General features: G+C 57.5%; 2 protein-coding genes and 1 non-coding gene across 8 annotated transcripts; 2 read left to right on the forward strand and 1 right to left on the reverse strand.

Moving 5' to 3' along the window:
* On the forward strand, positions 721–794 carry TRNAN-GUU. The gene has a single exon. It is a non-coding gene; the product is annotated as a tRNA-Asn (tRNA).
* Positions 4,882–18,030, forward strand: PCGF2 (polycomb group ring finger 2). 4 transcript variants are annotated; one of them, XM_021067066.1, is made up of 10 exons: positions 4,882–5,147; positions 12,236–12,385; positions 13,027–13,123; positions 13,420–13,475; positions 13,549–13,599; positions 13,834–13,942; positions 14,097–14,151; positions 14,241–14,336; positions 15,862–15,942; positions 16,407–18,030. In XM_021067066.1, exons 2-10 carry the CDS (start codon positions 12,274–12,276, stop codon positions 16,782–16,784), a joined length of 1,035 nt encoding a protein of 344 aa, XP_020922725.1. In that variant the 5' UTR covers positions 4,882–5,147; positions 12,236–12,273; the 3' UTR covers positions 16,785–18,030. The 4 variants fall into 4 exon arrangements, with proteins under 4 accessions (XP_020922725.1, XP_020922722.1, XP_020922723.1 ...); XM_021067063.1 differs by having other exon boundaries at positions 4,889–5,147; positions 14,238–14,336; XM_021067064.1 differs by lacking the exon at positions 4,882–5,147 and adding an exon at positions 5,250–5,468 and having other exon boundaries at positions 14,238–14,336.
* CISD3 (CDGSH iron sulfur domain 3) lies at positions 18,249–21,838 on the reverse strand. 3 transcript variants are annotated; one of them, XR_002337144.1, is made up of 4 exons: positions 21,692–21,838; positions 21,270–21,387; positions 20,576–20,695; positions 18,249–18,603 (listed from the first exon to the last, which is right to left on the reverse strand). XR_002337144.1 is itself a non-coding variant. In XM_021067067.1 (4 exons), the coding sequence occupies exons 1-4, from the start codon at positions 21,634–21,636 to the stop codon at positions 18,424–18,426; spliced, it is 372 nt and encodes a 123-aa protein (XP_020922726.1). In that variant the 5' UTR covers positions 21,637–21,668; the 3' UTR covers positions 18,249–18,423. The 3 variants fall into 3 exon arrangements, 1 of the variants encoding a protein (XP_020922726.1); XR_002337143.1 differs by lacking the exon at positions 21,692–21,838 and adding an exon at positions 21,598–21,673; XM_021067067.1 differs by lacking the exon at positions 21,692–21,838 and adding an exon at positions 21,598–21,668 and having other exon boundaries at positions 21,270–21,302.

The following is a 22,259-nucleotide window of genomic DNA, read 5'->3' on the forward strand; positions in this document are numbered from 1 at the left end:
GAAATCGCAAAGTGAAAAGTCACTGTAAGTGCGGAAGAGCCCGGTGTCGCGGTGCAAGCTGGGATAGCGGTGGACCCAGTCTTGGATTCCCCATCGCGGGCTGGAACCTGTGCCCACGTGGGCTGATGAAACCCGAGATAGAGGGCTTTCGCACTAGTGAAGGGCCCCGGGGTTGTTTAAGAGCACGCTGTGCGCGTCGCGCATATTACTCATGAAGCTTGTTTCATTTATTCATTCCAGAAATCCTTGTCTATTGTGTGCCAGTCACCATGCTAGGCTCCGGACATGCTTCGTATTTAGGAGGAGCCCATAAAATGCATTTTTACTGTTGCCAAGGGGAGGGGCAGAGGGAGGGCGTCTTGGGTATTCTGCGGCTGCAAGGGTTGGGCAGCAAAGGAAAGATTTGGAAGCCGAAGGTGGTTCTGCTCTGAGGGATTCACAACAGGTCGACTTTCAAGTATCCCTAACCTCGGGTCACCTTAAAGAGGGACGTTCTGGGTGTCCCCAATGAGGAAGCAGGTGACAGTTCCCCAACCCCACCTCCGAGCCAGTGCAGGGGAGGCGTGCACATCCCGCCTGCTTCTCTCTCCAGGTCGTGAGGCTTCCCTTTTTCCGTCAAGTCACTTCTTTCACAAGGTTGTGGGGTTTCCGCTCTGATTCTAGCGCTGTCGCAGGCTCACTCCCATTGACTTGGCCACCAGCTCACCACTAGCTATCGCAGTCTCTGTGGCGCAATCGGTTAGCGCGTTCGGCTGTTAACCGAAAGGTTGGTGGTTCGAGCCCACCCAGGGACGCTCTCTTTTCCCCCTCGAAAAAGGGGAAAAACCTTATTCTCACAAACACTGCAAAGCCAGATTTTGTGTTGAAACAGCAGACAATACTATTTCTATAGTAAATCCGAGGGTCATTGTGATTGAAACTTCGATGTTGTTTCGTTAAGGAGGGGATACTTTCTCCAGCACTTCCCTCTGCCACCTTCCTCCCACCCCGCCCCCAACAGGATTGCAGGGAAGGCAAAGACATATAGGTTTTTGCCTCACTGTACAATACGTTTCAGGTTGCATTTTTTCACAGGATTAAGAATGAATTTGCCTTGGAGGTTGGGCGGTTTTCCCTTATCTGCCTCAATCGATATTTCATTCTCTAAATACTACATTTGGAAAGGAAGAAAGTGTGAGCGACAAAGGCAGTAACAAATTGAGGGATGAAGTAAAAAAAAAGGTGAGAAGGGGAAATCAGCTGTCCTATACAGAGAGAGACAGAAAGCGGGGATATGACAGAGAAACAGGCGGGGTCAATGGGAGACCCAGAGGAATGGCGAGGGGGGAGAGAAGCAATTAACACGACAAGCATGAGAAAAAGGAAAGCATCAAGACAAAACAGGTGTTTTTGTTTGTTTGTTTTTCTAGAAATATAAAGATGTGGGGACGAGGTTGGAGAAATAGAAGCAGAATGTGACAAAGGACATTGTTTGGGGGAGAGAGAAGGAGTAAAAGACACAGAGGTAAAGACTCATAAAATCGCTGAAGGAGCTGCTTTCTTCTACTATCTTCCAGGAGGTCTTCTTCTCGAAGTATCTCTCGGTACATGTGCTAGAAACAATTACCTAGGTTTCCTGAGTTGCTACCCTCTGGAAGCTTCTAGTCTATGACAGACACAGTGACTCTTCTGATGAAAAGTTTGTCAGCTGGATGACCTCCTGAGATACTACAACTGGCATAGGAGAGGGGAAATTTGGGCATACATCGCTTTGCCAGTGCAGAGGTGCACCCTTGAGCTGGGAGAGGGAGCCTCCATTTTTATGGAGGAGCTAAGCAAAGGACCCTCTTAAGCGGTTTCCTTCCACTTTGGTCTCCTTTCAAGACAAGGCTCAAAGGAAGCCTCTTCTGAAAGCCTTCCCCAATGCTCACCTACTCTTACTGCTGCTGCAGGCCTAGGGGGGCAATGGGGGTGGGTATACACAGGATATACACCGTGCCCATGGAAGCTAAACCGACAGGCTGTGTAACCCTGCAGCTTGCCTGCACCAGCCTGTGAGCATCCTGTGGGACAAAATCCAGGTCATCAGGTTACCGACCCGGTGCCTAGAGCTGTATTTGACAATGGCACATGACAGGTGCTTCTTTGTTGGGGAAACTAGAGAACTTCAGATGTGAGAAAGGTTTGGTTAGAAGGTTCTCCTGACAGACTTGTGGTTGCCATGGGGGAGGGGGAGGGAGTGGTTTAGACTGGGAACCTGGGGTTAATAGATGCAAATTCTTTCCTGTGGAATGGATAAGCAATGTGATCCTGCTGTAATAGCACTGGGAACTATATCTAGTCACTTACGATGGAGCATGATAATGTGAGAAAAACAATGTATATATGTATGTGTGACTGGGTCACCTTGCTCTACAGTAGAAAATTGACAGAGCACTGTAAACCAGCTATAATGGAAAAAATAAAAATATCTAAAACAAAACATTAAATTTAATAATAATAAAAAAAGAAGGGTTCTCCTGGAGTTCCCATTGTGGCTCAGTTGTTAATGAACCCAACTAATACTAACCCAATTAGTAACCATGAGATACCTGGCCCCGCTCAGTGGGTTAAGGATCCAGGCTCAGTGGTTTAAGGATCCAGTGTTGCCTGAGCTATGGTATAGGTCGCAGATGCCACTTGGATCCTGTGTTGCTGTGGCTGTGGTGTAGGCCGGCAGCTACAGCTCCGATTCAACCCCTAGCCTGGGAACCTCCATATGCCATGGCCATGGCCCTAAAAAGACAAAAAAAAAAAAAAAAAAAAAGTTCTCCTGGTAAGCTAGTAAGCTAAAAAGGCCAGGGATGTGGGAACTGGTCACTCAGGCTGGAAATAAGAAGTTTTTGCAGGTAGTGGGGTTTTCAGTGTGCTCCTTCTATCTTGTAGTTTGCTGGTGGTTGGCACTTAATAACTGTCTAAGGAACAAGTGAAGGGACCTCCAGTGAACATGGTGGGTCCTCTTGGACAGCAGTCCAAGTGAAAAGGCCCCAGTGGGGACTGAGAGGGATGTCAGCCCTCTTCCCTGTAGCAGATATCCTCCCAACCCCATCCCGGTTTGCCCCTGGGTGCTCCCTGTGGCTTGTGGGTGCGACCGAATTCTTCCTGAAAAGCCCCTACATGTTTCTCTTGCCGGCCTGGATCTTCTAGCCGGAAAGGAGCGGCAAATGAGTCCTTGCTGTACTCCTCTTCCCGCAGGGTGAACGAAGAGGATACCTCCCCGGCAGAGTCCAGGATGCCTGCAGCACACTTGCCCCAGGGACCCGTGAGCATGCCCACGCCAAGAGCCCGCTTTCCATGAAGGGTGGCGGACTCCCGGTCTCGGCACCCAAGGACAAGGGAGCAGGTGACCGAATCCTCCCCTGGCCCTGTTCGGGCGGGTTCTCAGACCACCCGCTCTGGGCGGAAATCTCTCCCGTCCTTCCTCTCCCCCCACCCCGCCCCAACTCGCCGGGCGTGGGCCAAAGGCTGAAGCTGGGGTCACTGGGCGGCCAGGGTCCGCAGATTTCCTGGTCGCCAGCCAAAGGGTGAAAGCATTCAGTCCGGAGTCCCCAGCTTTGGATCTGCCTGGGCTGCGAGCGAGGAGGGTAGAAGGAGGAGGCAGGCGGTCCGATGCTTGTTCAAGATTCGTTTCCTAATTTCCTAACTCGAGCCACCCACCGCCAGTGAGCTTAATGGCGCTTCTGGACGGATAATCGAGCTCTTTGTAGCGACTGACATAAAGACCCTCCCTAATAAATTCTGAATAAGGAATAAGCGAATCGACAGTTGTAATGAAGCAGGCCCACTGTAGTCTCCAATAACATAGTACCAATCGGCTTCCCTGGCGCTGGCCTCTGCTGCTGCTCCCAGGTTTTCCAAGCTTCCCCTTCGTTCTCTCCTCCAGGCAGGAGCCACCGGAGACCGGAGCTCGAGCGCGAGGTGGAGCCCGGAGCGACGGTCGGAGTCGGCGAATACCAGCCGCCTTTGCGCTCACCGGGCTCCTCCCGCTGCCAGGGCGAGCGAGGCGCACCAACTATGCAAAGCGAGGAACGCGATCCGCGCGCGGGCGAAAAATGCGGGAATCAGTACCTAGCAGGAAAAAGCGCGGGCCCACTTCCGAGGCCCCGCGCCTCGTTTTCTAGTGCACTCGGATTCGGGCCTCTTGCCTTCAGCCCGTTATCGTGTCCCGGTCCCGGAGCCAGAGCTGTGCAGTCTTCTGTTTATCTCCCGGCCCGGGTTACCTTCCTTTCTTCGTCCAAGCACACCGGGGGCTCCAGCCTCCATCTCAGCAACCCGAGCCCCAGCCGCTAGACGTCCCCCCGCCTGAGGCCTCTGCCTCTGTCCCCGCCTCGTCGGTTTTCTCCCTCGGGGTGGGTCCCGGGCTCAGCGTTTTCGAGCGGGCCATCCGTCGCGGAGGGGACGTAGGGGGTGGGGAGGAGACGGTCGCCCTCACCCATGCAGTTATTAATTTCAAGGGAGTGTCACTTAGAGTGAATGAAAATAATCTGGACGCGTGGCCAGGGGCGTCGTGTCCCCAGCCCGAGCACCGTGCCTTTTGGTCGAGGCCGAGGCGTGGAGGACTGCAGAGCGAGCCACATTTCAGCCCAATCCTCATCTCACCATTTTCCAGGCGCCCCAGCTAGGGGCGAGGATCGCAGGGTCAGAGGGTGGGGGGCACCCACATTTTGAAGGCAGGGGTTGGTTGAGGCGGGTAACACAGAAGAGGAGTCATCCTCCAGGGTCAGGGGCAGATGGGGAAGGCTGAGGTCGTGTCCTAGTTTTGGGGGGCCCGGCACCCGGGGGTGGGGGGGCAGCCGCGGTAGCCTTACCCCCTCCTCCCCGCTCCGCAAACACCCTGAAGGAATGAGGTCACGTGGGTGAGTAGTGGGCGGGACCTACTCTAGTCGGGAGGAAAAAAGCCATTTTGTCTCCCCCCCCTTCCGAGCCCCAGTCCCTCCCCTCCCCCCTCCGTCCCCTCCCCTCCCCTCTCTCCCTCCCACCCCGAGCCGCTTTCACAAACTCCTTTCTTACCGTGTGTTTCTCCCCTCCCGCCGCCCGAGCGAGCGACACGGCTGCGGCCCCCCCTCCCCTCCCTTCCCTCCCTCCCTCCCATCCCCCCCTCCCCGGGACCCACCGGACCCTGAACCCAGGTAAGAGGACGCAGACTCCCCTCTCCTCTCCTTCTTCTCCCCGGTAACCATCTGCGGACTGGGACTCGGGGCCGGTCTCTCCTCCTTTGCAAACCCGGGTGGGGGAGGCTCTGAGCCGGGCCTGGTCTCTGGTCTCCGCCCCACCCCCGCCGGCCCCTCTCCTAGCTCGCCCCGTCCGCCTTTCTTTCTCCCGTTTTTCTCTCCCCTTTTCCTTTTCCTCCCTTCCAAGATGGCCGAAGTGGATTCCCCCTTTTAATGATTTGGCGTCTCCGTCGACCACCACCTCTTTGTGCCGCAGCCCCCCTAGACCCTGCACCCGAGGTAGCGAGGGGAAGGGTCCGAGGCAGCCACAGGGGCTTCGGGGCTCCGCGCTGGGGCGGATCTCAGCCCCTCCAGCCCTCCCCATGAGCCGGAGCAGCCCCTGGCTCTCCCCCACGACCCCTTTCTGGGGAGGGGGCCGTTCTCGGCTTCTTCCGTGGGCGCTGGGGCGTCGTGGACGCGCGAGGACTTGACGCGGGGAAGAAGGGGACGAGCTTTTCGATGGCTGCGGGGCCGGGGGAGGGCGCTCTTCCCCGCGGGGCTTCGGTCCTCTCGGCACCTCCCCCAGCTGGTCCCTTTCCCCCCCCCTCATCCCCGGACTAGGCGCCCCGCCCCCTCCCCCCGAACCACCTCGGAGGAGCCTCTTTCTCCGGAACACCCCTCCTTGGGCCCCGCCGAAAGTTTGGCTCTAGGGAAGGTAGGAGCGGCCACCCAGTAACTGGGGTCCCGGATCCTGTGACTTAGGCTCCTGGGGAAGCCGAGGTGGAGGGGTAGATGGGAGGTGGGGGAGATGTTTTCCATCGCCCGCAGAGGCCAGAGGGGTCTGGCGGACTGGCTCCTCTTCCACGCTGGGGCCCGGCTGCTCCCTCCCCTCCTAGGCCCTCCTGCTTCTAGTTCTGAGGGGCTGGGACCCCTGGGCCAGCAGACACCCCTGCCCCTCCTGTCTCCGCGGGGGGCCCAGGCACGCCTCTCCCCCACCCCCACTGCCCCCGTCTGCCCAGAATTGCTCCGGATGGCTTGAGGTAGGGAAAGAGGGGGGCCTGGGAATGGTGCATTTGCCTGTAAATATTGTGGAAGCGGTTCCTCGCGCTCCGCTCTGGTCTTTGTCTCTCAGAGAACCCCCACCCCCGCCGCGATGCCTCCGTCCCTCCAGGGCTCCGGGTCTGGGGTGGGGTTGGGAAGGGGGGTGTCTCCTGATTGTCTCCCGTTTCTTTCTGATGCCTCCTTTTCTGGGCCTCTTGCAGTTTGTTTCTGTTGCTGAAACTCTCATTTCTCTTCTTCCCGTCTCCACTCTGTTCCAAGGTGTCAGTACTTGGAGAAGGAGCATAAAGCCAGCTCTGTTGTAGCTTTTTTGGTGGGAGGTTTTTCCCGGGGCTTTCCTGGTTTGGAGTTGGGGGTAGAGGGCTTAGAGCTGTCTTTGGAAAGAGGCAGGAAACAGGGTTGAGGTGAGACTTGGGACTTGGGATCCAGATGGAGTGTGGCTGGGTGATGTTCAAGTTGAAGTCTTTGGTGGGGTGGGGGCGCGGCGCTGCTGTCTGCTGCTCCTGGTCTTGCCTGGGAGATCTTGGTTGATGGAGCTGTTGCCATGGGAATGGAGAGAACGTGAATAGGAAGAGGTTACATCTTTGTGCAGGTTGGATGCCCTCCCCACTCCTCCAGCCTCAGGCCCCCAGAGTGGAGGTTGGGAGCTGCACAGCCTTTGTTGCTGGAAGACTTATGTTATAATTTACCCTGGGTAGACACGGGATGCACAAAAGGTTAGTGTGTGTTTGCAGCTCTGGTTTCAGGCAGGGATGTCAGACAGTGTGCTTCTAGGGTGGGTGGGGGTGGCCTGTGCATCTGGCGAGTGTGGACCTGGCTCTGGTCTGGCTGTGTGTGTGAGATGGGGCGTGTCTGTGTGTGTCTGGCCAAGCAAGTGTCTGTCTGGCCTGTGTGTGTTGTGAGCGTGAGAGAGAAATGGAGGGGAGCGTGTCTGGCTGTGTGTGTGTGTGTGTGTGTGTATCTGGCAGTGTAGCTGTGTATATTTTGGATTTTTGTCTTTGTTATTAGGAAGCTGAGAGGTGGGGAGGGGAGAGAGGGTAGGGTGGGCCCAGCTTCAAGACATTGGGGACTCTTGATGCTGCTGGTGAGAGGAGCAGATCCTCCACCCAAGGTCAAGGAACAGGGAACATTGAGAGTTTGACAGTGTCCCAAGCAGACACACACACACACACACACACACACACACACACACACACACACACACACAAACGCGCGCGCGCGGGAATACACAGGCTTGCAGAATTGAACCTACACAGCTGGGAGAGGAATGGCATCCTATGGAACCCCGGACCCAGTACATTCTGGGTACATTCACTGAGCTTCCATGGAGCCTGCTTCCATATCTGTAGCTGGGAAGTCAGGTGAGCCATCAGCCTCTGCCCTGTCTTTTTAAATTTTTATTTATTTTTGTTTTATGCTTGTTAGGGCCACACCCGCAGCATATGGAGGCTCCCAGGCTAGGGGTAGAATAGGAGCTGTAGCTGCTGGCCTACACCACAGCTCACAGCAACGCCGGGCCCTTAATCCACCGAGCCAGGCCAGGGATTGAACCTGCGTCCTCATGGATCCTAGTCAGGTCCCTTTACCGCTGAGCCATGAAGGGGAACTCCTGCCCCCTCTTCCTAATTCAAAGCAAGAAGGTGTGCTGATGGTTATGTTTTGGCCCCTCCCAGACAGCTCACAGACTGGTCTTCTGCGGAGCCCGGCGTCTTTCTACCTTCTGCCTGCCTCAGTGGAGCCAGGCCAGGCTTATCGGCTCCTTAGATGAGTGGGAGGCCCAGCCTGGGCGCCAGTGTGCAAAGAGCCCTGGAATGGGAGTCAGGCTGTGTCCAGTCCTGGGTCTGCCACTGGGTGACTTTGTGACCTTAGACAAATCACTTCTTTCTGAGGTTCTTCATCTGTAAAATGAAAGGACTGGACAAGATGCTTTCTAAGGTCCTTTCCACATCTGCAGCTCTGGATGGCTGCATGCGACCTTGAGTGATTCTTCCCAAGGCTTGGAGAGTTTCTAGTGAGGGAGTTAAGCGAACTTCATGTGGAGGGAAAGCAGAGTAAAGAATGCTGTAGCCGGGCACCTGGCTTATCAGAAACTGACTCTTTATCTATCTATCTATCTATCTATCTATCTATCTATCTATCTATCTATCATTTTTTGGCCATGCCTGCAGCATGGGAAGTTCCCCGGCCAGGGATTGAACCCATGCCACTGAAGTGACCCAAGCCAACTACAGTGACAACACCAGATCTTTAGCCCGCTGCACCACAGGAGAACTCCAAAGACTGGCTCTTTCTCCACGGGGGGGAAAAAAACCTAAAAAACAACTGACAGGAGTTCCTCTTGTTGGTTTGGTTCAGCGGAAACAAATCTGACTAGTATCCATGAGGACACAGGTTCCATCTCTGGCCTCGCTCAGTGGGTTAAGGATCCGGCGTTGCCATGAGCTGTGGTGTAGGTTGAGGACACGGCTCGGATCTGGTGTTGCTCTGGCTGTGGTGTAGGCCGGTGGCTACAGGTCTGATTTGACCCCTAGCCTTGGAACCTCCATATGCCATGGGTTCAGCCCTAAGCAGCACAAAACAAAACAGAAAACAACCTGACAGCAAGAGAAGCCTAAATTTTGAGGGGAGCTTCCAGAGAAAGACTGGTTAGAATAGAGAGATGGAGGGTGGTCTCTAAGAGTAGGGGGCTTTGAGGACAGGGAAAGACAAATGCCAGACTTGGATGGCAAGATCAAGTTGGGTGCTGGGTGCTGCTGATCAAGCTCCTTTCCAGCTGCTATCGCCAAAACCCAGGGCTGCTATCGCCAAAGCCAGGAGCAAGGGCTGTCCCGCTGGGACAGCCCTTGCAAAGACAATGATTTGGGGACAGAAGATATTGATGGACTTGGCCCCCGCTGTGGGAGGAGTTGGGGGTGGGAGACTGTGCTCAGGTCCACTCTGAGGATGTGGTTGGGCCTGACCGTGAAAGCCCCCAGAGCTCCACAGGGCCGCTTCCAAAGGGCCTTGTCTCCTTTTTCTGCTTCTTGGGACTTGTCTCTCTCCCCCTCAGATTCTTCCCAAAAGTGATGGGGACTGGAGGTCCAGCCAGTTCCAGATGGGGAGGAACTGGGTGTCAGGTATGGGGCCCCGAGGCCTCTTAGGGGGAGAGAGATGGTGAGTGGGTGCAGTGAGGGAACAGAGCTCCTGTTTACAGTTGTTCTTGGCACCTGCTGGCAGGGCCCTGCAGGTAACCATGGCAATCAGGTGAGGAGCCAATCAGTGCTTCTCCCCACCCGCAGCCTCAGAGGTAACAGTCTGTGAGGCCCTTGGGGATGAGATGGGGGGAGCAGGGAGTGTGGCAGGGGGGCTCTTAAGGGAGAAGGAAGAACATTTCTTTCTTTTTTTTTTTTTTTAAGGGCCACACTCACGGCATATGGAGGTTCCCAGGCTAGAGGTTGAATCGGAGCTACAGCTGCCGGCCTATACCACAACCACAGCAATGGCGGATCCTTAACCCACTGAACAAGGCCAGGGATCGAACCCTCAACCTCATGGTTCCTAGTTGGATTTGTCTCCGCTGTGCCACGATGGGAACTCCTAGGGAGAGCATTTCATTCAGTCAGCACCACAGCTCTTTCCTTCACCTGGGCACCCAGAACAGGGTAGTCTTGGTCTGAATTCTCATAAGTGCCTTGGAAGTAAGGGGATAAGGGTCCCAGCCATTTGCCTAGGAGCTCCTGCGTGTTGAGGCTGCAGTTGGCCTCGTAGGAATTGAATGGGCATCCTCTCTCTCTCTTTGTCTTTTTTCTTTTGGTCTTTTTAGGGCTGAACCTGCAGCACATGGAAGTTCCCAGGCTAGGGGTCAAATTGGAGCTATAGCTGCCAGCCTACGACGCCACAGCCACAGCAACGCAGGATCCGAGCCCCTTCTGCCACCTACGCCACAGCTCAGGCAACGCTGGATCCTTAACCCATGGAGTGGGACCAGGGATTGAACCCAAGTCCTCATGGATACTAGTTGGGTTCGTTACCACTAAGCCACAACGGGAACTCCTGGGTGGGAGTTCTTAAGAGCAACTGTTTTGAAAACAGCAAGCATGTGAATGAGGTGGCTAAGGCAGTGTGAAGTGCCCACGTGTTTCTGTGCACTTGTGTGTGTGTGTGAGAGAGAGAAGAAAGCATGAGATTTGCCCGTAGCAACCTGGACCCTCAACATTATTAGACCCCAGAATGTTTTGCTTCTCCTATGCACACACACATGTAGAGATTCATTTAGATATGGACGCGCACACCTGCACACACACACACCCCACACAAGACAGGTAGTCACGTGAAGTCCTTGTGGAGGCTCAGCGGCGTGTACACATCCGACGGCTATCACACATGCTCAGCGAGTGAGCCACTTGGAATCTTCCCCTCCTCTGGATGGTTGTAATAATATTTGGGCATCTTGCCAGGGGCAGGGTTACTATGGAAACAGCCAAACAGTATAGTAGGCAGCAAGGCTTCTCCATGATTGTGAAGAGGGGCTTGGTGCAGGGAGGGTGCGGGAGGGCTGGCTGAGGCCACCCAGTGTGGAGCGGGAACCCCTTTCCTCCCTCGGGCCGAGTGAGCCCGCGGGTCTTGGCCACCGGCTGGCCACTAGCTCTGGGCTTGCTTGTGTCGTGCCCCCCCCGCCCCCCAACCCCGGCTGCCCTGCCACTTGGTCTCTCTCCCACATATGGCCTTTGTGTCTCGCCATCTCTTTGAGTCTCTGGCCAGCCTCTGTTGGCTGTTTGGGTCCTGGCCAAACTCATCCCGGGGTCTCTATAGAAACTGGTGATCCCAGCTGTGAATTTCGGGTCCTAGAAAACCCAGTGTGTTGGCTTTAGAAATCTTCCTGGAAAGGAGAGAAGGATGTTAGGTTATAAAGAACCTGCTGGGGGCTTGGCCGCCCTCCCGAGCCCCCCTCCTTGGGCTTTTCCTCTGGGAAAGCGGAGGGAGGGGCCACCCCTTCTGGGGACAGGTTTGATTTCTCTACCAAGGAATAAGCACCTCAGCCAGTCCAGACGTGGGCTTTGCCTGACCTCCCAGGACCCTGCCAGAGCCTGGCTGGGCGCTTGAGTGAGCTGCGGAGAGAACTTTCTGCCTGGCCTTGGCAGGCATCTCTGAGAGCCTGTGGTCTGTCACTGGCCAGCTTGTGGCCAGGCTGTGGGCAGGAGACAGCGGGTGGGTGACAGTGCCCACGTGGGGAGATGCCTTGCGTGTGCCCGGGCGGGACGGCATGCGGCGGGCTCGGCCGGGGCACAGTGGCGGCTTCCTGTGGAAGCTCTTTGCACTCAGGCTCTCTGCAGTTCCCTAGAAGACACTGGGTTTTCTAGGACCCCAAGTTCACACCTGGCCCTGGGCTTGGGCTGGAGCTTTTTTCGCCCCCAACTTGAGGCATGTAAGGACCATCCTTAGTATTTCCCACCCGAGCACCAGGCCAGGAACCTGTGCGGTCCGCCTATGATGTATTTGCAGAGGGCAGCCCTGGGGCTGGATGCACAGCAGTGCGGTGCCCCCTTCCCACAACACTTCCAGGGAAGACCTGCTGGAGAAGGAGTAGGGGGTGGAAGGAGGGGAGGATGGAGTAGGAAGACCCAGTCAGGGGTCTAGTTTCCTCGTAGCTCCTAGTGAATTCACTTGAATGGATGTGGATTGGGATCCGGGAAGATCTTTAAAAACTGTTCTCTTCCATTTTCTGGCCTCCCCACATCCTCTGGAGAGTTGATAGTACTTCCTATGGTCTAACCTCAGTCTTTCCGCTGCTCCTGAGATGGAACCTGACCTTGTCGCTCAAAGTCACATGAATCTCCAGAGCCCCAGGCACCCAGGGGACACTCAGAGGGGGCCAGAAAGAAGCAGCCCCACACAGGCACCCGGTCTGGCCTTGAAGGGAGAGGAGAGGCCTTGGGCTCAGGGACAGATGTTGCCTGCGGGGCAGGTGGAGTGGAGCATGGAAGGGGCTCTTGCATCTCCGGGTTTTTGACTCCACGTTTCTTTCCCAGGGTGACGCTCCCCAGTCCCCTGCCCCCACCCCAGCATCATGCATCGGACCACACGGATCAAAATCACGGAGCTGAACCCTCACCTCATGTGTGCCCTCTGCGGGGGGTACTTCATCGACGCCACTACCATCGTGGAGTGCTTGCATTCCTGTGAGTTGGGTCGAGGGGCTGCTTCTCAGTGTGGGGGGGCCTCTGCGAAGGGTCCCGGTCTCAGAGAGGCTGCCCAGGAAGGGGGACTGGAGGGTCCAGCCCAGAAGTTCTCAGTTCTCTCCTTGAATCTCTGTGGCTGAAATCGCACCCCCCCGAAGAAGCAGGTGCCCCTGGTATGCATTACGGGCAGTGGCTGGGGGGCAAGGCTGCTGGGAGGTATCTAATAGGTTGGCTATTTTTTTGTACTCCATGGGGGCGGTGGGGGGTTTGGGACTTGAGGCTCACCTTCTGTGTGGTACATGACCCTGGCTACACACAGAGACACAGACACAGACACACACACACACAGACACACACACACACACACACACACACACGATCTGTCCTCGCATGACCCTGGCTACACACAGACACACACACACACACACACACACACACACACACACGATCTGTCCTCGCCCAAGGATGGATGATAAGGGGCAGTTGCCATCTGTGCAAAACAGGACCGTGTGTTTGGGGCTTTGAACGGGCCTGAACAAGGTGGAGAAGAGGGGGTACCCAGACCTGACCCGGGGGCCTGGGGCTGGTCCTGGGTTACGAAGAGGCCTCTGACTCTTCCTCCTCTCTCCACACCCTCCAAGTCTGCAAAACGTGCATCGTGCGCTACCTGGAGACCAACAAGTACTGCCCCATGTGTGACGTGCAGGTCCACAAAACTCGGCCGCTGCTGAGCATCAGGTGGGCCCCGCCTCCTGCCCCCGCCCCACCCTCTGGGCAGCTGCCCTCGGGCCTCAGCTTTCCTTGCTCCCTGAGGCCAACGTGCCAGGTGCGGGAGGAGCACCAGGCGTGGACCAAGTCTGCTTCCTTCCCTCTGGGATGTCTCCGGCTGAGAAATTGTGGAGGGTTAGAGACCTGGCTGATGGGGACCCCACCCCGGGCCCTGGATCTCAGGAAAGGAGGTGGGAAGAGGGGGCCCCTGGCTAAAGGGTCCGGGTGAGGTGGTTGCTGACAGGCCCCTGTGCGCTTTTTTCCAGATCTGACAAAACCCTTCAAGACATCGTCTACAAATTGGTCCCTGGGCTTTTTAAAGGTACCTACGCCCTTTGTCCTCCTGCCTCTGTCCCCCCTGTTGCTCCCGCCTCAACCTGCTTCCTCTCTTCCAGATGAGATGAAACGGCGACGGGATTTCTATGCTGCATACCCCCTGACAGAGGGTGAGTGAGAGAGTGTGTGTGTGCGCGTGTGCGTGTGTGTCGCGCGTTCATGCTCCCGGGCCTGGGGTCGGTGAGTGTGTGGCGCTGCCCGAGGCATGAAGGCTGGGCACCCCCAACGCCGCCTTCCCAGCACGGGGGGTGGCTGGGCTCACCTCGCTGAGCTCCGAGATCCCGGATCCTTGGTGGGGCTCCGTCCCCCATCCGAGGCTCAGCCCTCAGCCCTCTCTCCTTCAGTCCCCAACGGCTCCAGTGAGGACCGCGGAGAGGTCCTGGAGCAGGAGAAGGGGGCGCTGAGCGACGATGAGATCGTCAGCCTCTCCATCGAGTTCTACGAAGGCGTCAGGCAAGTCCGGCCCACACCTGGTCCTTTCGGGGGTCCTAGGCTGGGTCCCTTCTCCCAGCTGTCCCCGTTCCCCTGGGGGGACCTCCGAGGCGTGTGCCGTGGCAGATCCTGCCCACTCTAGGGTCTCCCTGCTTCATTCTCTCTCCCTCTGCAGGGACCGGGAGGAGAAGAAGGGCCCCCTGGAGAACGGGGATGGCGACAAGGAGAAGGTGAGTGCTGAGCCTGCCCAGGAGTGGGGTGCGGGCTGGGGGAGCGTGCCTGGGGTGGACCCCAGCCCTCGGTCCCTCTCCCCCAGCAGACAGGGGTGCGCTTCCTGCGATGCCCAGCAGCCATGACCGTCATGCACCTCGCAAAGTTTCTCCGCAACAAGATGGACGTGCCCAGCAAGTACAAGGTGAGTCCCTGGGCCCTTGTGAAAAACGTGTCTATGTGTGGAGGTGTCTGGCAATTTTTGCATCCCAGCCGTTGTCCGAGGCTGCCTGGGTGTCGCCCAGGCCTGCCTGGTTGTATAAGAGCCTGCGTAGAGGGTGATTGTAAACAAGATTTGGGGGGAGGGGGCGGTGGGGCCAAGGTGGTGTGTATGTACGTGCTTGCACACTCAGAACTATGGCAGAGGTGTGTGTATAAAAATGCCCCTTGTCTGGGGCCACCTGGCTGTGAGAGGGCCCGTCTGAAGTGCCCAAGGGGCTTTTGGACATTGCTTCTCAAATTCGAACGTGTGTGTGACCCCCTAGAGAGCTTGTTAAAATAAAATGTGGATTTTGATGGAGTAGATTCTTCATTTCCAGAGAGCTCCCAGGTGCTTCCGGGGCTGCTGGTTGGCTGTGGAGGCTCTGACTCAGTGGATCCCACACTTTGCCACATGTTAGGATCCTGTGGGATGTGCCCATTGAGGTTAAAACTCGACTCATGTTCCCGTCATGGCTTAGAGGAAACGAATCTGACCGTTGTCCATGAGGACACAGGTTCGATCCCTGGCCTCGCTCAATGGGTTAAGGATCCGGCGTTGCCGTGAGCTGTGGTGTAGGTCGCAGATATGGCTTGGATCCCACGTTGCTGTGGCTGTGGCGTAGGCTGGTGGCTACAGCTCCGATTCAGCCTCTAGCCTGGGAACCTCCACACACTGTGAGTGCGGCCCTAAAAAGACAAAAAACTAAAAAGCAAAAAAAACCTCGACTCATGTCATACCAGTTAAATTAATCTCTGGGGTGAGATCCAAGCACTGGTGTGGGTTTTTTGTTGTTGTTGTTGAGGCTCCCTGGGTGATTCCACTGTGCAGCCCAGTGAGAGCCTTCGCTCTATAAGGTCCTTCTCACCTGGGCCTTTTCTTTGCCTGTTGGCTCCTCGGGAGAAAGTGGCAGAGATAGAAGGGGACCCGCACCGCACCGCTGTGTGGGTGGCTGGGATGGAGGTTGTTTTTTTTTTTGTCTTTTTTTTTTTTGCCATTTCTTGGGCCGCTCCCGCGGCATATGGAGGTTCCCAGGCTAGGGGCTGAATCGGAGCTGTAGCCACCAGCCTATGCCAGAGCCACAGCAACGCGGGATCCGAGCCGCATCTGCAACCTACACTACAGCTCACGGCAACGCCGGATCGTTAACCCACTGAGCAAGGGCAGGGACCGAACCTGCAACCTCATGGTTCCTAGTCGGATTCGTTAACCGCTGCGCCACGACGGGAACTCCTGGATGGGGGTTGTTAATGATGGGGGATCCTCTCCCACCTGCTGTAGGAGTGCCCTTGTGACCACTCAGGGAACTCGAATCCTCCGCGAAACCCCAGTCACCAGGGCCCAGCTGCACGTCCACCCTCCCCAAGGTCACCCTCCCCAAGGCCCCACCTCCCGCCCCCCAGGACTCCTGGCTTGGAGCCTCGTGGCCAAGCGGCTGGAGCCGCGAGCCGCCCTCCCTTTCCTCCTGCAGGTGGAGGTTCTCTACGAGGACGAGCCGCTGAAGGAGTACTACACCCTCATGGACATCGCCTACATCTACCCCTGGCGGAGGGTGAGTGGGTGGGCGCTGCCCGCTGGCGCGGGGCCCACAGGGGCTCCTAGGCCCTCACGTGGGCCACACACAGTGCATCCCTCATGGCAGGAGCTGGGCGTGTCCAGGGTGGCCTGCCACGCCGGGTCAGCCTCGGCTGTCTCACCAGTGGCCTCCCACACTCAGGAGGAGGAGGAGGAGGAGGAGGAAAGGACCACTGGGCAGATGCCGCCTCCCAGTTGGGGTGGCTGTGGGGGCGTGAACGCTGCCTCCTGCTCCTCGGCCTCCCTCTCTCTGTTCTCTCTGCCTCTGGTCTTCTTCTCAGGGGTCTCTGCGTGCCTCCTCCTCTCCCCCCCGCCCCTGGCCTGTCTCCAAGGCCCAGACCCTTCCTTTCTCCCTGATTGGGCACTGTGGGGTGAAGGTGGGCGGCTGCCCCGTTAGCCTCTTTCTCCTGACACGCTTCCCTCCCCGTCCCTTCCCTGCAGAATGGCCCTCTCCCCCTCAAGTACCGAGTCCAGCCAGCCTGCAAGCGGCTCACCTTGCCCACAGCACCCACCCCCTCCGAGGGTACCAATACCAGCGGGGCATCCGAGTGTGAGTCAGTCAGCGACAAGGCTCCCAGCCCTGCCACCTTGCCAGCCACATCCTCCTCCCTGCCCAGCCCAGCCACCCCCTCCCATGGCTCTCCCAGCTCCCACGGCCCCCCTGCCCCGCACCCTACCTCTCCCACTCCCCCTGCAACAGCCAGTGGGGCCACCACTGCTGCCAATGGGGGCACCTCGAACTGCCTGCAGACACCATCCTCCACCAGCAGGGGGCGCAAGATGACTGTCAACGGAGCACCTGTGCCCCCCTTAACTTGAGGAAAGGGACCCTCTTCCTACTTTTCCAGCCAAGCCTCTCTACCCCTCCACTTTTTCTGGGCCCCCTTTTCCACTTCTACTTCCCCAGCTCCTCCCACCTTAGGGGTGGGGGATGGGTTTTATAAATAAATCTATATATATATGTACATAGGAAAAACCAAATATACATACTTATTTTCTATGGACCAACCAGATTAATTTAAATGCCACAGGAAACAAACTTTATGTGTGTGTGTATGTGTGGGGGATGGGGTGTTCCTTTTTCAGGGGTCGTGTGTAATTTGCTCTGCTCTCTTTTGGGGGGTGCCCGGAGGTGGGTTGGAGGGGCCACTTAGGGCTGGGTAATGCTCTGCCCCCGCCCCCTCTGTTTCCCAAGGCATAAGGGGTGTTGGGGGGCCCCACTAACCCCCAAAGCTTTAGGCACAGCTCTTAACCGGCTGTGTATGGGGTCCACCCTCTTTCTCTCCCCATCTTGGCTGCTGTCCTGCCCTGACCCCGACCAGTTCCTGCCCCCCGCCCCCCCAGCGTTGGTGAATGTCCAGAGAAGTGCTATGACAGTGCCTTTTACAAATGCGGTCTCTGCCCTGGTTGTTCTGAGGAGCAAGAGGGCAGCAGAGATGGCATCTCCCTTACGCCCTCCTCTCGTGGAAACTTTGTGTGTAGAGAATAGCTAGTCCGTGTCCCTCCCCACACCCCGTGTGCGTGGCCTTTGCATCAATTATCTTGTGGAAAAGATGATGGGGCCACGGGCGGCCTCAGCCCCTGCCCTCCCACCGCGGCGTTTGCATTGTGAGTCTTGTGAGCGCTTCACTCCCTTCTCCCCCGCCCCCACCCAGGAATTGCCCTCGCCAGGCCCGGGGGTCAGGTCTGCTTGGGGCCACCAGGGGAGAGGTGGCGGCGTGAGGTTCACCTCAGATAAGCACAGACAGGAAGGAGTGACCGAGGCATCTAAAGCACAAGACAGGAGCCTGCACGGTCTGACCTCAGCTTCAAGTCAGGTGGTCTGCACCCCAGAGGGGCAGATCCTAACGGCCCCCTGCCCACCTGCTTCTCCTGCAGTGTATATAGATCAGACTGGAAGGAGGGGAGGAGGGGAGACGCCATTGCAACCTAGGTATTTGGGGTCGGGCATCCCCCAGCAGGTCTGTCTGTGTGCGCACCTTGTCCTGTGTCTGTACCCTCCCCCCGCCGCCCTGGGCCATTTGTTATCTCCTGGCTTTGTAATAAATGCTGCATACTCTCTGGAGCCTGTAGTTCTTTGGCATAGAGGGGACAGGGAAAGGGTGGGTGGGTCCCCTGATCACCTCCTCTTGCCTCAAGGCTCAGCCTGCCTTAGGGGACCCCTGATGGCATGAAGCTGACCTGCCCCCAACCAGTAGCCAGACAGGTGTCCCCAACCCAGGTTAAGATCCAAGGGAGGGGTACAGGTCAGGTCCCTTACACCAGTGACCACAAGACCACCACTGTGGCATGGAATGCTTTTTTAATGCCATCTTCGCCAGCAGGCACTGAAGCAGGGGCCTGGTCCCAGCTGCCCCACATTGGAGACCTTGGGTTACAGGAGCAAGCTGCTCACAAACCAGCTATGGGTATTGGGGTCCCTGGGTGATCCTTCTTGGGCCGGGCAGCAGCCACCCCCTCAGAGTGGGGCGCCCACTTCTGCCTTCTGCACCCGCTCACTCCTGTGGGTGCCATCGCAGTACGGGGGTTTCTGGGTGGCCTTGCAGGTACAGAGCACCACCACGCGGGTCTCCTGGGCCTTGAACTTGAGTGGGGATAGGCCAGTGCGTTGGAAGAAGTGGGAGCCATCACAGAAGGGCTGGTGAGGAAAAGGAAGAAGGTGGAGACCCGACCCCGCCTGCTGGGGCCAGACAGGTCTGCTAGGGGCAGCACACGGCTCCTGACACTGCCTGGTTCGCGAGCATACCTTTCACATCTGTGATGTGACAGTGATCAGAATAGAGCTGTTCCAAGAACATAAAATGCGTAGTGGTTACCCATGCACTTTGCCCATAGAAGCTTTGCAGGAGTAGTTTCTGGGGGACCCAGAGGGCTAGGACATGAGAACAGGGTTTTTTTTCCCTTTTTCTTCTTCTTTAAGTGCTGCACCTGCAGCATATGGAAGTTCACAGGCTAGGGGTCCAGTCGGCTACAGCTGCTGGCCAGTCACAGCCACATGGGATCCAAGCTGTAATTGCGACCTACACCACTGCTCACAGCAACATGGGATCCTTAACCCACTGAGTGAGGCCAGGGGTTGGACCTGCAACCTCATGGATACTAGTCGGGTTCGTTTCACGTGAGCCACAGTGGGAACTCCCAGAGTTTTCAAGGTGAAGTGAAAGGGGGCCTTAGATACTGACAATATTTACACACATAGGACTTTTTTTTGAGTGGCTCTGAGTCTCCAGTGGTTCCTGAGATTAATTTCCTTCCACGTGTTCTTAGTAAAAACTTCTCTGGGTGGGATTTAAAACTGGAGCATTGATTTCGTTTGGCTCCAGGAAACAAGTGGGCATGTCCTGGGCGGGCGTGGATGTTACAGGGGCTGGGGTGGTGGGGGTGTCCCACAGAGAACCGGCTGCCTGGAGCAGGCATATCCGCCCTTCCAGCCGGGAGGGTGTTCACACAGAGCCTGAGTGATGGGAGCAGGCCCGGAGAGGTGGTTTGCTAGTTAGTGGCAGAGCTGGAGCCAAGGCCTCTTGACCCTAGGGTCAGGGTGGCATAGGAGGAGGGCTGAGAGGAGTGTGCAGATAAAAGCCAGCACCTGTCCGAAGGGCAAGAGGCACAGAGGGCCTGCCTGTGCCCCTCCTCACTGGGAGGCATTCCCTCAGCACTGTGCCACCCTCTTGAGGACCTGCTCAAAGTCCACAGTGAATCAGTGGCCAAGTGGGAGGAACACGGTTCAAAGCGCAGCTCAGGAAGGAAAGGGGCCCTGGAGGCTGAGAACACGGGGCAGGTTCCTGCTGGGTGAAGGGCTCCTGGGGCAGAAGAGAGGAGCTGGGAGCGGGCAGCCAGGTTGACAAGACAGCCAGAAACCAGGAAAGGGAGTTCTGGTTGTGGCTCAGTGGTAGTGAACCCAACTAGTATCCATGGGAATGTGGGTTCAATCCCTGGCCTTGCTATGGATCCAGCGTGGCCTTGAGCTGTGGTTTGGGGCACGCAAGCAGCTTGGATCCCGTGTTGCTGTGGCTGTGGTGTAGGCCAGTGGCTACAGCTCTAATTCAACCCCTAGCCTGGGAACTTCCATATGCTGTGGGTGCAGCCCTTAAAAAATTAAAAATAATAAAGAAACCAGGAAAGTCTAAGAGACTGAGAAAGGGAGGGTTTTCAAGAGCCGAAGCTGGGAAGGGGCACACGGTGGGGGCAGGGGCGGGGGCAGGGTAGAGCGGCTGTACAGTCTGTCCAGTGTTGGGGTCCAAGGCCTGCGAACCTCTGGCCCAGATGCTTCTTAGGAGGAAGGAGGGGCGAGAGGGACCAACTGACTGGCAAGCCTCTCAGGGCGGAGCCGAACCCCTGAGAAGGAGGGCGCACTAGAAGAGGAGGCAGAGCCCTCAGCCCTGGGCCTGAGTTTCTGTCTCTCTGGCTGCATCTTGAAGGATGGATGCAGAGAACCGGGAGCTCAGGGCCGTGGGGGGCACTGGCCTGAGAATATCCCCCCTTCCCACCCCCTGGTTGTCTCCCAGGCACGTGTGGGAAAAAGAGGACCATCTTGGGCAGGAGCTCCCAGGAGACACGTGATGTCCCCAACATGTCATATATCAACACAAAGGCGGGTAGGCTTCGCTCACCTGCTTCTTGCTACGGCCACACACACACCACCTGTAGGTTTTCCCAGCCACCAGCTCCACCTTGATGGGTGTTTTCAGGGCCACCACAGGCTTGGCTGGGGTTCTGGGGAACCATCGAGCCTATGGCAGAGAAGATGAGGGGCTCAGGGTCCACCCCACACCCTGGAAGCACTTCCTTGCCTGTGGCATCGTCCCGTCGCTCAAGGGCCATGGCTATCGACAGGCTTCCCCTGCAGGAGGCAGCTCTGATGCTAACCTACAAGGGCTCTCCCCGCCACCACAGTGACCCTTAACTGCAGAAAGAGAAGAGATTTCCAAGGCCACGCAAGCACATGGGTTTCTGGGTCCAGCCGCTTTCCCTTCAAACCCTGGCTCTCAGCCAGGTGCCAGGGAGGGCAGGGCCAGGATCTGCCAGCCCAAGGGGGGGCTGCCTGCACCTGGCTTGGCTTCCCAGGCTCGGCTGTTCCCAGCACCGAAGCCCGCTCCCTGCCCTGTGTGCTCTGGTCACCCAATCTGCCCTGAGCCGCTGAGCGATGTCTACACAGAGTCTCCGGCCGCAGTCCATGAAGCAAGGCCGACTCATCTGGTTCCCTCCTCTGGTCTCTTCTACCTTTGCAGTGTCTGGGCCTTGGGGACTTGGGTGGCGAGAAGGGCACACGGGGTGCAGGCGTGGGAAGGTAGGGGGACTACTTACCAGCCAGGAGGAGATGTCCCGCCTCTGGTTCAGCTTCTCAAGGCCACCAGGCGTCACGAGACGGTGATTCGGAAACAGAAATACAAAGTCAGTGGAAAGACTTCCAGAGGGAAGTCATCTGGGAGGGAAGAGACAACAGGGCTTAGGCGCCTGGGAGAAAGGCGCGGTAAGAATAAGGGGTCCCAAGAGAGGGAGGGGTGTTGCTGCGAGGTGCCGGCACCCAGCGGGCGCTCAGGAAGGGCTGCAAAGCACCGGGCGACGCAAGGGTTTGGGGGTGACCACGGGGGTAGAGGCGGGGGCCCGGCCGCGCGGGGCTGCGGGAGCTCACCCAGGCCGCCGGCCTCAGGAGCGCCCCCGCGCCGCCCATGCCGGCCCCGCCGCCACCGCCACGCCGCGCCGGCTCCGCCCCGCTCCCGGGTCACCTTCCCGCTTCCCCGCCTCCCGGCGGCCCGGCCCCGCCTCGGCCCGGAAGACGCCACGGGGTTCGCGCGGGTGCGGGCCGGGGGGCCGAACACCAGCTCCAGCCGCCGGAAGTCGAGTCCAGCAGCCGCCTCGGGCCCCGAGGGCGTGGAGGGCTCTCTGGCGCCCCCTTTGGTGCCCGCGTGTCTGCGGAAGACCCATCGGAGCATCGCCGCTCCTTTCCTCCCAGGGCTCCCCCTTGCCGGGGCGGTGCGGATACCTCTCACCGCCTAGGGAGGTGTGTGTTTGTTTTTGCTTGGGATGGAATCGGAGGTGTAGCCGCCGGCAGCAAAACGCCAGATCTGAGCCGCGTCTGCGACCTACACCACAGCACACAAGCAACAGATTCTTAACCCACTGAGCAAAGCCAGGGATCGAACCTTTGTTCTCATGGCTACTAGGTGGATACTAGTCAGATGCGTTTCCGCTGGGCCACGACGGGAACGCGAGAGAGCTTGTTTTTTTTTGTTTTTTTGTTTTTAAACAGATTCCCGCCCTGGCCTACATCTTACGTTCTTATGGGGAGGACAC

This window comes from Sus scrofa, chromosome 12 (genome assembly GCF_000003025.6).
Source record: "Sus scrofa isolate TJ Tabasco breed Duroc chromosome 12, Sscrofa11.1, whole genome shotgun sequence".
In the NCBI taxonomy this organism is placed as follows: domain Eukaryota; kingdom Metazoa; phylum Chordata; class Mammalia; order Artiodactyla; family Suidae; genus Sus; species Sus scrofa.

Coding starts and splice junctions, on each gene's coding strand:
- CISD3 (XM_021067067.1), bottom strand. CDS start 21,636: ATGGGCGGCGCGGGGGCGCTCCTGAGGCCGGCGGCCTGG. Junction 21,303..21,597: donor TCCTGAGGCCGGCGGCCTGG/GTGAGCTCCCGC, acceptor GGCCTTGAGAAG/CTGAACCAGAGGCGGGACAT. Junction 18,604..20,575: donor GTGGCCGTAGCAAGAAGCAG/GTGAGCGAAGCC, acceptor TTTCCTCACCAG/CCCTTCTGTGATGGCTCCCA.
- PCGF2 (XM_021067063.1), top strand. CDS start 12,274: ATGCATCGGACCACACGGATCAAAATCACGGAGCTGAACCCTCACCTC. Junction 13,476..13,548: donor GGTCCCTGGGCTTTTTAAAG/GTACCTACGCCC, acceptor CCTCTCTTCCAG/ATGAGATGAAACGGCGACGG. Junction 14,337..15,861: donor ACGTGCCCAGCAAGTACAAG/GTGAGTCCCTGG, acceptor TTCCTCCTGCAG/GTGGAGGTTCTCTACGAGGA.